General features: G+C 41.0%; 1 protein-coding gene across 3 annotated transcripts in view; it reads left to right on the forward strand.

Annotated features, from left to right (window-relative positions):
* nectin1b (nectin cell adhesion molecule 1b) overlaps nt 1–17060 on the forward strand; it is a 230068-nt gene that overhangs the window by 191137 nt on the left and 21871 nt on the right. For 2 of the 3 annotated variants that reach the window (XM_074640451.1, XM_074640446.1), the window contains one exon: nt 2207–2308. In XM_074640451.1, the coding sequence (XP_074496552.1) occupies nt 2207–2308 (102 nt within the window). Of the gene's footprint in view, nt 1–2206; nt 2309–13339; nt 13511–17060 lie in introns of those variants that run through there. The other variant, XM_074640449.1, reaches the window with a different exon arrangement.

The following is a 17060-nucleotide window of genomic DNA, read 5'->3' on the forward strand; positions in this document are numbered from 1 at the left end:
TAACTTTGATGCACATGTAGAGTTCAGCAGAGCGACTTAAAGTTCAAACTGCTGTCAAAATGCATTCCTTGTCAGATTTCACATTTTTGTTTCTGCTCATTAAAACAAATGTGAGCAAATGAAGTAAAAAAAACAACTTTCAACATAATATTCTGCTGCTGGAGTGCTGCAGCTCTGAACTAATGTTTATGCAACATAGTTTTCAGCAATGGGCTAATGGCAGAGTTAACCTTGGTGATAATTGGGGAGCTGCTCCAGTATAAACTGGTTAACCTCAGTGGCAATTTTCGACTCTTTTTAGGAGTGCTCAAGCACATCTACATTTCACGTCAGCACCCCTAAAGAATACTACAAAACCTAAGGAATCCATTGGTAACAACCATGTTATGCTAGCTTGTTGGGATGGAGACTAAATGAAGTTACATTTTGGTGAGAGGAAAACTGGCATGGCCATATTCAAAGGGGTCCCTTGACCTCTGACCTAAAGATATCTGGGTGAAAATTGGTTCTATGGGTACCCACGAGTCTCTCCTTTACAGACATGCCCACTTTATGATAAACACATGCAGTGTGGGGCAAAAACCATGCAACCTATAAAATTGCTGCAACAACTTATGAGAGCATGAGAATGGCCATCATATACTTCCATCACATTATTCTAAGCCCTTTAATTTATTCATTCATTCAGTCAGTCATGTTTATTTCTGATGTATGAACGATCAAGATGTACAACAACTTGACACACAGTGCTGAGCAGCATCTCATCTTGTCATAGACGAACATGGGTCTATATAGGTCTCAGAGGGTTAATTATAAGGCCTATTATTATTATTTTTTGAAATCATTTTTAGATTAGTTAGAGTTGTAAGAGACAGGGAAACAACAATTACACGTTCAAAGAGCTTTATTTAAACAGGTTTAATATCCAGTATTCTCTATAAAGGCATGATCTTACACACTCCGGTACAGTAGGTGGCGGCATGAACCTTTAACGTTGGTAGTCCGCCAGTAAAACCAAAGAAGAAGAAGTAGGTATTGAATTTCATGATGGCTCCAAGCCCCCAAGAAGAGCGCCGGGCTTTGAAGCTAATTTTCGTGGTGGCCAAACGGCGGAACTACAACTTCCGTGTCCGTCACGTGATGCCATTGGGCCCAAAGAGGCTTTTTCCCATAGACTTACACTGGGAATGCTCATTTTCAGGTTCATACTTGTATTTTGTGTTTTTACTAGAACATGTTTACATCTGTAATGTTCCAAAAAACTTTTATTTTCCTCATACTGTCTGCTGGAATATACCTGTATTTACCCTCTGTCTGAAACGCTCCGTTTTAGTGCATTTCAACGGAATTGCAACGGAATTGTTTGCCTGGCAGTTTGGTCCATGTTTACTTCCTGTCAGCTGATGTCATTAACATACACTGCAACCAGGAATAAACTGGGAAACATTTAGAATGTTCACATTTAAAACCGTGTAATGGTCTAAATATTGTATATTTGTGACATCACAAATGGACAGAAATCCTAACGGCTTGTTTCAAATGCTCAATTTCTGAATACAGGCTGTGTGTATTTCTCTGTATATTGAGCGCTTCGATACTTTCACAGTATTTATAAAGCACTTAAACCTGCTTTATAATATAAAAGACATGAAAATCTTACTTTTTACAATATGGGACCTTTAATACATCCATGGATGGCGCAGATTAAAAACAAGTTCAAACGTTGTTAATAAAACTGCCGAATGCTCTGACAGAGAACGTTGGGTCAAATTGGTCGTTATTACCATAGATATAGGTTATAAAGGGATAACATTAAATGAAAACAGTTTATCTACAGGAGAATACATATTTGAAAGTGATACAGAATGACTGAGAGCCTTCATTATATGCCATTATATTTTGAATTGTCACCTGGTGCCTGAATTTTGTGTTTTCTTTTACATAAATAGACATTTCCAACATAATTTGATGCAGAAAAGGCAGAAATGTGTGCATAAAAATTCATCATAATGCAGGAAATGAAGTGAAATTTTATTTAATATGTTTTCCCCCCCAATGTTGAATCGAAAACTATGCCCTTTACTGTACAGATGTCACATTGTCATTAGGGGGGGCTGATCCTAGAATCGTCCCTGGTTGATCTACATTGTTTGTGTAGTTTTGGAGCTTATTGTGACACTTGCTGAGCTCTCGGTGTTTCCTGTAGGTGGTTCATCTCGACAAGGACGAGGAAATGCAGAAGATTCCTCTTCAGCCTCCTTATTACGACATGGCGCCCTCTGAGTCGACCCCCTTCACTGATAAGCCGGTGAGTAGTGATCATGCCATGAGCGGGTTCAAAGGAGCTTCTCCTATGAAGGGGTCGCAACCTGCGTCCAGTAGTGATTACTGGTGAAAGGGCCAACTTTTCTCTTCCATCATTATGCTTTGGAGGTATTTGAGAATTGATTTGCAAATGAAATGCAGTGCTGTGATGCTTCATGATTGTCACTGAGGATCTGGTGTTGCTGACCAGTAAACCCAGTTGGGGGCTTTGACTAAGCTCCTTCTGTCATCACTTATATCAGCACCTTCTATCTAAACCTGGGCCAGCCGACGTCCTGTCTCTGTGTGTGTGTGTGTGTGTGTGTGTGTGTGTGTGTGTGTGGACTATTTCATGTTCTGACCCCAACACTCATCAGCCGCTCTGCCCTCTGCCTCACCTCCCCCTCCACTTCCTCTAATCCCTCGTAATTACTTGTGTGTTTGCATGGCAACCGTGTGCCGACGAAATGCAGCGCGATGCTCGACAGTATATCATTGCACCCTGAGTGTTAACTGTTGACTATGAAGTGTTTGCCTTGTTGTATCAGATGCCTGTGCTAACTGTGATGAGCCTCCCTCAGTGGCACAGATGCTAGAGTGTTTTCGGGGGCTTTATGTGCTTTGGCTGGAGTCTTGGCTTTGAGTTAAAGAAGATAAAACTCTTTTGGACTTTTTTTAGACAATGTGTTGGTATGTGTAAACCTGTGTGTGTTGTGTGTGTGTCTGTGCAGAAAAAAAATAAAAATCCTTCCAGCTGTGAACGCTTGCTGCAGCAGCCATATAATGCATCATCAAACGGTGTGCTTTAAATTAGTATTACCAGTGCTACCTGTATTGCTAAGGCAAGGAGTGTCATGTTGCCCGGAACAAACAAACAAACACCTGCTGTCGGTGGAGACGGGAAAGTGCAACTTCCAAGAAGCTGATGAGCAGAAACTGATGACAATAACATGTGGGTGCTAATCTGGATTACAGCATTTGCTATCAACACCTTGTACCTCTGCATACGCTGTAAAATCTCTTGATCAGTTTTGTGAAATTAATTTATCTTTTAATAGTCATTATATTTGTTAGTTTACAATCAAGATTTCTAAATAATGCATAGAACCGCCAGGGGTTGCTGTATACCTAAAGCCGCCAACAGGTAAAATCAATGCATTGATTTTGAAAGTACAAGGTTAAAAGTGCTATAAGTCGATCGATAGGGATCGCCTCGCTTCCCAGCATTGGACGCTCGATGGGCTGCCACTAGACTCAAGGCACCAGGCACCTGATTGGACAGACGCTTTCCCTCGTGGGCTGCTGCTCCCGGCTTTCAAACCGGAACCAACATTGCGGCTCGTTTGGAAACCTTCTTCTCTTACATAACGAAAATAATTCACCAAAATGTGTTTCTGAAAACATTTGAGGCAAGAAATAAGCCGTGCGGTTGGTGAATCTGGCTTCTTTTAGATCGACACTGCTTAGTCTAAAAGTTTCTCGGGTCGCGTCGGACGCCCGTGATTCGCATAAAATAGCCTGGACCTCAACTTTATGCAAATGAGGAGCGGTCGACGTGACGGTCCGTCTCTTGAATCGCACCGCCACACTACCAGAATGCATTGCAAGGCAGCTTACATAGACAATGAGTGGGGAGCGTGAAAAGGACGGAGGATGTGGACACATACCATCAGTCCTGAAACCTCCCACCATCAGACTCTTCTTCACCAATCTCAGAAGCCATCGGCTAGAAGTCTGACAAGGATGAGCCTCTAGGGGCAGGGGCTATATTTCTGGGGTTCTGGTGTAGCCAGAGGATATCCGGGGCCAAGCTTATTGTTTACAGTCCGATAAGCAACCTGAGACGTGAGACTGGAGTTGAGAGACGGCGTGTACAACCGGACAGTAGCCAGTTTGTAAGCTAATTTGAAACCAATAAAAAGCGAAATCATTTTCAGACGATAGCCGGTGGGTTCCCAGATTGCAGTTCCGCATATTTTCCTCTCCACACAGACTGCTTACGTGCATTTAACCCGCTCTAACGTGATTGGTCAATACTACTCGTACTACTATGCCTTTGGTATCAAAATATCATCTTGTTGCCTACAGATTCCAAATGTGACTGCACAATCTGTTTATAGAGATTACTTTTTCACTCAATGCATTGAGCAAGTCTGATGTACATTCATAAATCTCTTTTCTCTTGTCCATAGTGAAGGTTAGCCTATGAGTTATGACTCAGCTCTATTACGTATGGTAGTAGACAAAAGACATCGCCATAGCAACATAGAAACAGCCTGAAAGTGACTGCATTTACCCGCTGGCGCTTATAGGTATAAATGGACATTCTTCTAAAAAAATCTGATTTATCATTACAATTTTAAACAATAGGGGGTGCTACATAACACACTAGGAAATATCACAGTCTGGGGGACTTGAATATTTTATTTATATAAGTACATACAATTGAAAAACAGCCACAGGTAAATTTGACCTGTCGGCGGTTCTGGCGTTAAAACCATCTCAGAAGTTACTGTCATAAGTTCAATACCTTCTGTGTTTTTCTTATTGTCAACAAATCCCATGAAAAGGTAAAAAAACACCAATGAATTGATCCTAACAAGTGCAGTATTGTCTGTGTATCCAAAAGCTGTTATAGTAGAGAGGCGAAGTCCCTCCTAGTGATGTGTCGGAAGCGAACGAGCCGGCTCTTTTAAGTGAACGATGGGAGCCGGCTCCCGTCCGAGAGACGTTTTTTTTTTTTTTGATTAGGTCAAGGCAGAATGATAAGACGATCTTCTCGGCGCCAAGGGCACTCCATGCACTGACTGTTGTAACTGAACGTTGTGTTAATGACCTGCGTGCGACCAATCAGGTGGTGACAGACAAGGATCATACCATCAAGCAGGGAGGGGCGGGGGTGCGCGGCGCGCTGACGGTCTACAGGTACAGAGCAAGAGGGAGAGGAGGAGAGAAAAAGAGAGAGAGGAGTGCGGTGCGCGAATAGCAGACAAGATGAGTGACAGTCGGAAACGAAGCAGCATATCAAATTATGGTATTCTGGAAATTATAAGGTTTAGTATAATTATATTGAATAATTTAAGTGATATATGTGCACACATACTAATCATAGGTAGAAACTGTGCTAAATTTTGCTGAATTGTAAAAGGCAGAAATGGTAAAACGAAGAGCCGTTTGGGAGCCGAAAGAACCGGCTCTTCTTGGTGAGCTGAGCCAAATGATCTGGCTCACTAAAAAGAGCCAGAACTCACATCACTAGTCCCTCCCCTTCCAATGGACCACCATGGGACCTTATTTCGGAAAAAATAAGAATGGTACAGTGAGAGACATTTTTTTTAAATATTTTCTGCACCATAAATCACACATATGATGTTTATCAATTTAAAACATAATTTTGCAAGTCAAGAAAATTGCAGTTAGACGGTTCCTGCTGCCAGAGCCATAAATGTGTATTCATCCACCGCTGAAAATAGTCCCCAACAAAGTTCCTCTATTTCCTACTCTTTATCTATAAACTACAGGGTTTTTAAACTACTAATTTGTGACCTATAATGTCAAAGGTGTACGTCCTCAGTAGGATGCAATGAGCTTGGAGCTGAAATCCACAGACTGCATTACCGAAAATATTGAAAGACTGACTAACACACTGTTGGTTTTGGTCTTTTCATGGGATTTGTTGTCAATAAGAAAAATAAAGATGGTAACACTTTATGCTAAGGTACAAATATTCTCCATGAACTAGTTGCTTATTAGCATGCATATTAGTAAGACATTGGCTCTTTATTGGTCAACATAAAGCACTTTTTAATGCCTTATTCTGAATGACCATATTCTACAACTACTAGGCCATTAACTCAGAATTTTCTCTCAATAACCTCCTAATTACTGCTTATTGTACATGATTTACGATCTCAATATGCTTTGCTCAGTATAAGGTGGTATAGTACAACAAGAATACAAATTCTCCCTTAAATACTTAATACCCACTTAATTAAACACAAAAGTGCAAGTGTTAATAGAGTCCAAAAAACTGTAAATTAAGTATTTTTAACTCAGAATAAATATGTTCCTCACTCTGAAGTGAAGTCTTCCTCATAGTTTGACACCTATTAACCCACACAGGTTCCCTATTCTGCCTCTTCTTACAACACATTCTCACTCCCAACTCCTCAAATACCCCCGCTAGGTCGGTGCCCCTCGGCATCGGAGACCGACGCACGGGGTACCCCTCTTGGGTTAGTTTTGGACGGACCGGGGATGGCGTGTCAATATACGATTGATACATACAGTGTCCTTTCAAAATAAACTTTCGTTTTCACAGGAAGTTAGGTTTAGACAACACACGGTCGTGGTTAACGTTAGCTTCACTGACTAGCTACTAACGTGACTCACAGGGCTGACGATACCAACGAGCCACGTGACTTACGACTGATGTGACAAAATAAGTCAACGTTACTTTTAGTTCCACACGGGACAAGAACACCGGCCTCCTGGTTGAAAGTCTTGTTCGACCCATCCACCACCCTGAACGGACTCTCACGCTATTAATACTACGTCACTTGCTCCGACCGTTGAATAACACCGTGGGTGGGTTTAGTTGATTGGAGTTAGTTGAAATCCCTGTTCGTCACATAGGCTACTGTTGCTAATGGGTGCCTCCGTGCGTCGGTTTCTGATGCTGAGGGCTACTTACCAAACGGCGGTATTTGACGAGTTGGGAGGGAGAACAGGTTGCGACACTTATTAAATCCATTATAGCACAAAACCACTGCAATTATCAGATGATATTCTTGCTTGCGTGCTTTATAATGACTAATAAAGAGCCAATATGCTACTGACATGCATGCTAATAAGCAACTAATTAATGGTGAATGGTACCTTAATATGAAGTGTTACCATAAAGACTATCACCAGTCTTGTCCTTTAAAGCCTGAGACACACCTGGAACGTCAGGAGCGCGTGGCGGCTGCGTTACCTGTTGTTTTTTATTTTGATGTCCGTATTAACAGGTTAGAGCAGCCACACTGCCCGCGTGAGACGGGCGTCTCACGCACGTCATATGGCGTCTCATCTAGAGAATAGAGGTCTCGCCTATTTTTGCCGCGTGCCGCATGTGTCTCACAGCAGCAACAGACAGTGAAAGTGATCTATTGACTGTATATTGACATCATATCAGCAAGATTACTACAGTTCCGATGTCTATCTGTAGAATATGTTACGGAGATGAAAAAAAAGTAAAGACTTATTTTTAAATCAACACTTCCTACATTCATTTCAAAATAAAAGCCCTCAAGCGTTTTTTCTGTGGACAGAATTCCTTCATTTGTTAACACAAGGCTTTTATTCTGAAATATGTGCAGGACAGTGTTGTAGAACATGCAGTGACTTTGAGAGCTCCCTGAATTAATATAGTACGTAGTTTTAATCGTTGATTATTACTATTATTTACAATTTACCACACGTTTCTTAACCTTTCTCTGTCTAAAATAAATATAAATTACATTTATAATGCAATTAAATGGCCATTACAAGGCAAACTCTATGTAGAAAGAAAGGGCTGACAGCAGCAGCAGAAACGCAGCAGACAGGCAGCTGACAGGCAGCTGACACGCAGCTGGTGTGAACACCCGACGCTTGAATCATGCAGCCACGCCACGCATGCGCTCCTGACATTCCCTGTGTGTTCCGGGCATGAGTTTATCTTATCTTATTTTCTCAACAGCAGTTTTGTAAATTTTACATTTCAGCAAGTGATCAAAGAAGTGAACCAAGTATTTAGTTAATTTAACTTACAAGGCAACCTAGCCAGTCAGGTCTTCTGTTACAGTGAATAATGTGATTGATGCTGGTCCGTTGAATACCTTTAACTGGCTTAAAGCTTACTGCTGTCTGCAGTGTTTAGTAAAAGTTACTTTTCTTTAGTATTAAACTGATGCAAAACTTCCTGTTAAACATCACTTAAATGTTCCATAACTGTTTTACTGATGCTCTTGATTAACCATGCGTTTTGAGTTTTCATATATTACCCTGTCAGCCAAGCTTTTTTAAAATGACTGCTTTGCATTTATGGTGTGCTTTTTAAATGACTCGTCTTGTCTCAAACCAAATTTGCAGGGATAACTCAATTACTATCAAGGTTTTTCCCCCCAGACAAATTGATTTAGATTTTCTGTGTAGTTATTCAAGGATATTAAACTATCATCTTCAATCCTATACTCGAAGGAACCGGATGTTTCATTCTGATAATCGTGGGACACAGAGGGTAAATTCTTTCTTAGATTTATTTCTTATCTCTGATAACATTCCGCTTAAATTGAAGTTTAGGGGCTGCTCTCAAGATGAACGGGGTATCAGTGAGCTTTTCAAAACACTATTTGTGAGAGACATGCATTGACTGCTGAGCATCGAGTGTTACTAATGATGATTCTCTCGGGGCAAAACACTATCTGCCAATTTTGAATGCGATGTGGCTGTAATTTTCCCCCTGATTGCACTCCGGTCATGACAAATATTCCAGATATTTAAATATCCAGCGAGTGCAGGGTGTGAGTGGTGGGGAAATGTGCGATGGCGGAGAGATTGCACAGCAGATTTCAATTATTAACGTGAAATTCTGTAAAAGCTTCAATCATTTCTATGTAATTCTTTCTCAGATGGAAATAAGGTACACTGATGCAATGGGGGGACAACAGGTATATCTCATTGCATTCCCCCCCCCCCCCCCCCTCCCCCCTCCCCCCTCTCACCATCCATCCTGAGATGTTGTTTAGGTAGAAACAGGACAGCTGACATCTCTGCTTTGCATTTACTTTAATTCACATAACCCCCCTCTCTTTTGCTCCATTGATTTCATTACCAGGTAGCACGCAGACTAAAAGGAGAGAGACACAACCATTTGATCCAGTCACTGACTCGCTCACGCAGTCGTTTTTCACTCTCAGAATGGAAAAAATACAACAAAGTCGATGCTGGAGTTTTTTATTCAACTCGAAATGTTGCCGGTTGAATTGGGAGATTTGTCTGTTATCGTTTGATTCCTGTCATCATTCATCTCTAATTCCAGTGTGTTGGTAATACAAACATCAGTGCAGTCTGACTCCCATTTGTCCTCCTCTGTGCTGAAAGAACCACTTTGTTTTGCTTTTCATAAAATGACAAGTCGGTCCATCACCATGTTAACATCCATCTTCAAAATAATCTAATCAAGTTATTCACAATAAATAAACACAGAATAAACACATTTTCAGTTATTTGACTAAGTTAAAAACCATTATCACTTTTAAAGGTCCCATATTATGCTCATTTTCAGGTTCATACTTGTGTTTTGTGTTTCTACTAGAACATGTTTACATTTTGTAATGTTCAAAAAATACATTATTTTCCTCATACAGTCTGCCTGAATATACCTGTATTTACCCTCTGTCTGAAACGCTCCGTTTTAGTGCATTTCAATGGAATTGCAATGGAATTGCGTTGCTAGGAAACAGCTTGGGTCCATGTTTACTTCCTGTCAGCTGATGTCATTAACATACACTGCAACAGGAAATAAACTGGGACACTTTTAGAATGTTTACGTTTAAAACCGTGTAATGGTCTAAATATTGTATATTTGTGACATCACAAATGGACAGAAATCCTAACAGCTTGTTTCAAACGCTCAGTTTCTGAATACGGGCTGTGTGTATTTCTCCGTATATTGAGCGTTTTGATAGTTTAACAGTATTTATACAGCACTTAAACCTGCTTTATAATGTGAAAGACCTGAAAATCTCACTTTTTACAATATGGGACCTTTAAAGGTGCAATGTGTAAGATCTGACCACATGCTCCAATCAATCAGGGGACAGCATTTCATCCCAACCACTAGGTCCATACAAAGAACATTTACAGTCAGTCAACTGTCTGCATGTCGAGGCGTCCTTGAGCGAGACACTGAACCCCAAGTTGCTGAAAGCTTAGGATGGGTTAAATGCAAATTTCATGTAAGTATCTGTATGTATATGACGATACTAATAAAGTTTAAGGTTTAAGTTGACAAGCCCTCGGGGCAGCTCTACTTCTTCGTCCTCTCATGTTGGACCGAGGGCAGACTGGACACTATACAGTGACTCACTATCGCCTCTCCAGATACAAGTGGTATTACAAAACTGGATGGGCCAGGGCTAGCTGGTTAGCATGCTCATCTCACTGGATATCTCTGCAACACAATACATAGACGTCTTTGACATAACGTCAACACTGTAACCCCTTCACAGTCTGTTGATAATGTTAGTTAAAGTTTAAATAGGGCTGTCAATTGATTAAAATATTAATCCCCCATTTTTTATCTGTTCAAAATGTACCTTAAAGGGAGATTTGTCAAGTATTTAATACTCTTATCAACATGGGAGTGGACAATATATGCTTGCTTTATGCAAATGTATGTATATATTTATTATTGGAAATCCATTAACAACACGAAAAAATTACAAATATTGTCCAGAAACCCTCACAGGTACTGCATTTAGCATACAAAATATGCTCAAATCATAACATGGCAAACTGCAGCCCAACAGGCAACAACAGCTGCCAGTGTGTCAGTGTGCTGACTTGACTATGACTTGCCCCAAACTGCATGTGATTATCATAAAGTGGGCATGTCTGTAAAGGGGAGACTCGTTGGTACCCATAGAACCCATTTTCATTCCCATATCTGGAGGTCAGAGGTCAAGGGTCCCCTTTCAAAATGGCAATGTCAGTTTTTCCTCGCTAAAATTTAGCAAAAGTTTGGAGCGTTATTTAGCCTCCTTCGCGACATGCTAATATAGTATGACATGGTTGGTACCAACTTGTGTTAATGCGTTAAAGAAATTAGTGGCGTTAAAACAAATTTGTGTTAACAGGTTTTTATCATGTTAACTTTGACAGCCCTAGTTTTAAACTAAAATTCTGGCCAGATCTTACACATTGCACCTTTAAGGAGAAAAGGAAATCTAAAGCTTGTTTGCTTTAATATTGTCCTGTTAGCCTGTTGTCTATTTCATTTTGTCTTTCAAGCCCATCAACATTTCCTGTTTACTTACTACAGTATATACATTAGAATGTATGTTCATAGACTTGTCTTGCAAGTGTTGAAATACATTTTTTTGTTCAGATTAGTATTGACCCAGTGCCTTTGAATCTCCTTTCTAGAGCAGAAGACACTCTGAAAAGTATTTTTGGAATTGGATAAACAGCGCTGCAAAGCTGTCATTGTCATTTATTGATTACCTCATTAAGATCATTTACTCAATCATCCACTTGGCCAATTGCTCATCGAGTCAATCAGTCGGTCAATCATTACTGTTTGTGCACAGTGATCGGACGCCGGTTCACTGAAGGTCTTTGTCTTGTGTTTACATGCACGCTGATATTACAGCTTTAAAGCAACCTTTTCCAACATCTCCATGAATGTGCTTACGGGTTGTGTAAATACCTCCGTGTGCAGCTCAGTAACTGTGGTTACAGACATAATTCATGCAGTGATCAGAATAAATTACTGTCTTCATAGCTTTAGTTTCTTCTGAAAGATTGTGTGGACATGCGTCGACCATAATCCAAGCACTAGAGTTGCAACACAGTTGTGTCTGGTTTGTTCAGTTACAGCGTTTGTTTTTGTATGAATCTGGTTTTCATGCCCATCAACTCTGAGCATTGCAATGTTTCTGAGAAGCAACAGAATCATAAATAAACACATTTTTTACTGAATAAAAGCATCTTTCTGTTGCACATGCAAACCCTTGTATTGAACTACTTTTCTGAATCCAAATAATGGAACAATGTCATTATGTGCACGTAAACAAAGTCTGAGTCCTTCCTTGTCTCTAACCTTTTATTCATGGTCTTATATTAATTTCTGTCTGACTGTTATGGTTTTCTGTGTGACGTCTCCATCTGTTTGTCGGCCTTTTCACATTCAGTCTTGACATTTTATTTATATATTCCATGCTGCTTTCACATTTGCCATGCTCTCTAACACCAACACGTTCTCACTCCCCAACTCATCAAATCCCACCGTTTGGTAAGTACCCCTCAGCATCGAAAAGCGGCACACGGAGGCACACGGAGGCACCCTTTAGCAACAGTATGTGACAAACCGGGCTTTCAACTAACTCCAATGTAAACCCGACAGTCGGAGCAAGTGACGTGGTACTAATAGAGCCCGCTATGGATGGGTGGGAGGGGCGGTGGATGGGTCAAACAAACACAAGACTTTCAACCAAGAAACCGGTGTTTGTGTCCGGTATGAAAATAAAAGTAACGTTGACTTATTTTGTCACGTCAATCGGTAGTCAGGTGACTCGTCGGTACCGTCAGTCCTGTGAGTCACGTGAGTCATTAGTCACGTGAGTCGTTGGCATCGTCAGCCCCACTACATGAGTGAAGTTAACGTCAACCACGACCGTTTCCTAAACCTACCTAAGTGGTTGTGTTGCATTGACCTAACTTCCTGGGAAAACGGGAGTTTATTTTGAAAGGAAACTATACATGTAATGAGCGTATGTAAAAGCCGTACCCGGTACGTCCAAAAGTAACACAAAAGGGGTACCCTGTGCGCCGGTTTTCGATACAGAGCGGCGTTAATCGACAGTCGGAGCAAGTGGCGTAGTATTAATAGCGTAAAAATCCTCTAAAGGCAGGCGGGAGTTAGTGGTGGATGAGTCAAACAAGACTTTCAACAAGGAAACCGGTGTTTGTTTCCCGTATGTGAAGTTTATTTTGAAAGGACATTATGCATGTAACGTTGACACATTGTCCCCGGTCCGTCCAAAAGTAACACAAGAGGGGTACCCCGTGCGCTGGCCTCCGATGCCGAGGGGCACTGACCGAGCGTTGGTATTTGACGAGCTGGGAATGAGAATGTGTCGCTAACACCGCTGCTCACAAACTCAAAATGTTCCCATCAGATCTTCAGTCTCTCTCTCGCTCTCTCTCTTCAGTCAATCTGTCTCTCTCACTCTCTCATATTTTTTGGCTGCCTCACTCCTCACACACCTTTCGCCTCTCTTGTCTCCAGAACTCTGGCCACAAGGACTGCGATGTCCAGTATGCGGAGCTGGATACTGCAGCTTTGGCCTCTTCTCCCAGCCCACGAAGCTCTGCTCACACTGGCCCTGGGGACCTTGTCGAGTATGCAACCATCCAGCCTAGCTCACACTAGCGCATGCCATTATAGGCCTTTCCCCTCAGACTTTGGCCTCAAGGTACACAGACTGATGCACTCCTTCCTCTTGTTCACCCCCCTTTCACATGCACTGACCTCCCTTTATGTGCTCCACATGGTTCCCTTGTCTACCTTCCTCTTGAGTCTTGGCCGTCTTTTGATTTCCCCCCCACTCGTGGCTCTGCAGAGAGTTTGATTGAGGCGGAGGTATTTGCAGGCTATTATTTCTACAGCACTCGTGGCAGAGGCGTGCGCTTCTCGACTCCATGAAACCTAAATCTAGCCTGCCCATTACTGCGAGCGCTCTTAAGAATAGCCATGTAAGTGTTTTATTATTTGAGAAAATGTCATGTAAAATATGGCTCACTGGCAAACAAGAAGCGATTTTAAACAGTTTTTTCAGCAAACACTTCATCCTCTTCTCGTCTTTGTGTGCATGAATCCTGATCGTAGAGAAACCAGAGGCCCGTACCACGAAGCAGGATTAGGGGTTAGCGCGGTAACTAGTGAGGTTTAAATCTGGGTTTTCAGTCCTACGACGGTGGTTCACTTCTTACCGGGCTAGATCGGCATGGTAACCTGCTCCGGAAGAGTTTATTTTTGAGATAAGGGATCAACTTGTATAAAAGCACCGCCTACTGACCAATCAGAGCTTGGATCATATAATATTTCACAAATACGAAGAAGTTTAAGACTAAAAACAACACAGTTTAAACTGGCAAATACAGAAAGGACAGCTGGTTGTATGCTGTCAGTGTTTACCATTTTGATAATAACGTGTTAACGCAAATTTGTTTTAACGCCACTAATTTATTTAAGTTAACTTGCGATTTTTAGGTTGAAGTTGGCTCAGATTTAAAGCTAGAGTGAAGATACTGGTATCATATGAAACTATAAAACCTAAGGAATCCATTGGTACCAACCATGTCACGTCATCCCTTGCTTGTCGGGAAGGAGATTAAATAACACTCAAAACATTCACTAAATTTTGGCGAGGAAAAACTGCCATGGCCATTTTCAAAGGGGTCCCTTGACCTCTGACCTCAAGATATGTGAATGTAAATGGGTTCTATTTGTACCAACGAGTCTCCCCTTTACAGACTACCCACTTTATCATTATCATATGCAGTTTTGGGCAAGTCATAGTCAAGTCAGCACACTGACACACTGACAGCTGTTGTTGCCTGTTGGGCTGCAGTTTGCCATGTTATGATTTGAGCATATTTGTTATGCTAAATGCAGTACCTGTGAGGGTTTCTATGAGGTTTTGATAAGAGTATTAAATATTTGACAAATCTCCCTTTAAGGACCATTTTTGACCAGATAAAAAACATGTCTGCGATTAAAATGGACAATCATGCAATTAATTGCGATTAAATATTTAAATCGATTTACAGTCCAAATGTTTTTTTTACTTGCTCCCAAATCTGTTTCACACCGCCGAAAGAAGGCTGAAATACTCATAACCGCTACATCATCACTTAAGGGCATAATGAAGTACAATGTATTCATTCATTCTATTCTGAAAGCTATTTATATATCACTGCCCCATCTAGACTTTATCTGACTTTTGAGTATTCTGTGAAATGAATAAGTCGGTTAATTAACGCATTCACACATCAGCAATTTTTTTTTCTTTTGCCAGCTGTCCTTTCTGCATTTGGCAGCTTTTGTGTTGCTTTTTGCCTGATTATGTGTTTAACTTTTTCATATTTGTCCAAGGTCAGCTTAAGGCATAGGCCATATAGGCGGTCGCCTAGGGCGCCACCTTCTGGGGGGCGCTGGTTCCCCTAAAAAATATATATATAATTATAATCATATATATTATATAATAATAATAGTTATAATAATAAAAATAAAATGCAGGTGGGTGCCCCTCCTCATTTTCTGCATTGAGGTAACAAATGAACAAATAAAATAAAATAAAAAAATACTTTTTTCTCCCTGTAACTCTCTTTCTTACACTTTTTGCCCGGCCACACTTCTTTGTTAATAAAAGTGTAAACTGTAGTTAAACTGACTAAACACTTTTAAGCCAACAATATCAAGGGACCAGTTGTTTATTTATAATATAATAAACAAAAGTATTTGGGAAAATAAAAATCTTAATTTTTGTCTGAAAACCATGATGTGATGTCCAAATTAAAATTTTGCCTATAGGGCACCAAAAGGGCTGGAGCCAGCCCTGAATTTGTCTAATATAATAGTTCTCTCTTCCTTTGGAAAATGTGCCGCTCTGCTGACAGTAAACTTGTCCATGCTTGTGATTGGTCAGATGCTACAAACACCGCCCCCTTTCATGTGAACATGCTCACAGCCAGATAGAGAAACTCTGGGTCGACTTACCGAGTTGTTAACCACCGTCGTAGGACCGCTTAGCGCGATCGCGGTTGTTAGAGTTATTGAAGCCAGATTAGGAGAAGATACCCTGGGTATGTTGAACCTGCTTCGTAGTACAGGCCTCTACAGAGATAGTTGCTGCCATGTTAACTTGTAGCATTCCCTACTATTGTCAATAACATTGCCGATTTAACTGCATGAGTCTCTTGCATGAACATCTTACAGGAATGTGCTTTCCGAGCAATCACATTGTTCTTCAGGATGTTTTTTAAGTCATGCTGATTCTTAACAACAATGACGGTGTGAAATATTGAAGGTATCTCATGCAAAATATTTTTTTCCTGAACAGTCGCAAACAAAATGTGCCTCTCAAGTGATTACGCCACACTTGACAACCCTGATTGGTGGCGGTTGGCGAAGCGAGCTCTCATCTACAAGATGCTGCTCTGATATGTCATCTGAAGCCCACAGGAGAGAGAAATCCCTCCATCACGCAGTCCACTTGAACTCTTCATTATAGACATACAGTAAAGTGGGATGTAATAGGGCTCAAATGGACATGTTGCTAGACTGGTTGGACTGGTTTCTATGGCAATTCCTAAGGCAGGTAATTCTCCAGGCCATTCAGGGGGCTTTCTTCAAGCAATTGTTGAGACGTGCTGAGGCGAGCCGCAAAGTGCGTGTTATTGAAATAGTGTAGCAGCAATTCTCCTCTCGTTTGGAAACAATTTCATCCCAGGGAGTAAATGTAGAGGTAAAATACATTATTGTGCATAAAAATCAAATCTAAAACTGGAAGGAGTTGTTTGTCTGCGAGTGTAAATACACCATCATATACAGACATTATCACTATTCGGCATCTTGAACCATAGGCACAGTTTGAGGCACTTTTTAAGGTCGGGGGTTCACAAAAAAAAAATCTGGAGGGAATGTAATGTGTACAACACAGACTTTGTTTACACAAAAAATTATAATCAGGCACTTTTCCTGCATTCCCGACTAATATGCCCAATTAGTGATAGCATATCGCGAGAATTACCATAGCAACCAAACTTACACACACCACAAAAACCTGACAGTAAACCAGAGATGAGCCATACAGGCTAGTTTACAGACCTATAGGCTACCCCGTGTTGCTAATATGAACTTTAGCATATAGGCCTATGTTAAAACACAGAGAGGTCTACTGTAGTGGGATTCTGTGTGTACACATTACACAGTGTCCTAATTCAAC

The sequence above is a fragment of the Sebastes fasciatus genome, chromosome 7 (genome assembly GCF_043250625.1).
Source record: "Sebastes fasciatus isolate fSebFas1 chromosome 7, fSebFas1.pri, whole genome shotgun sequence".
NCBI classification, from domain to species: Eukaryota; Metazoa; Chordata; class Actinopteri; order Perciformes; family Sebastidae; genus Sebastes; species Sebastes fasciatus.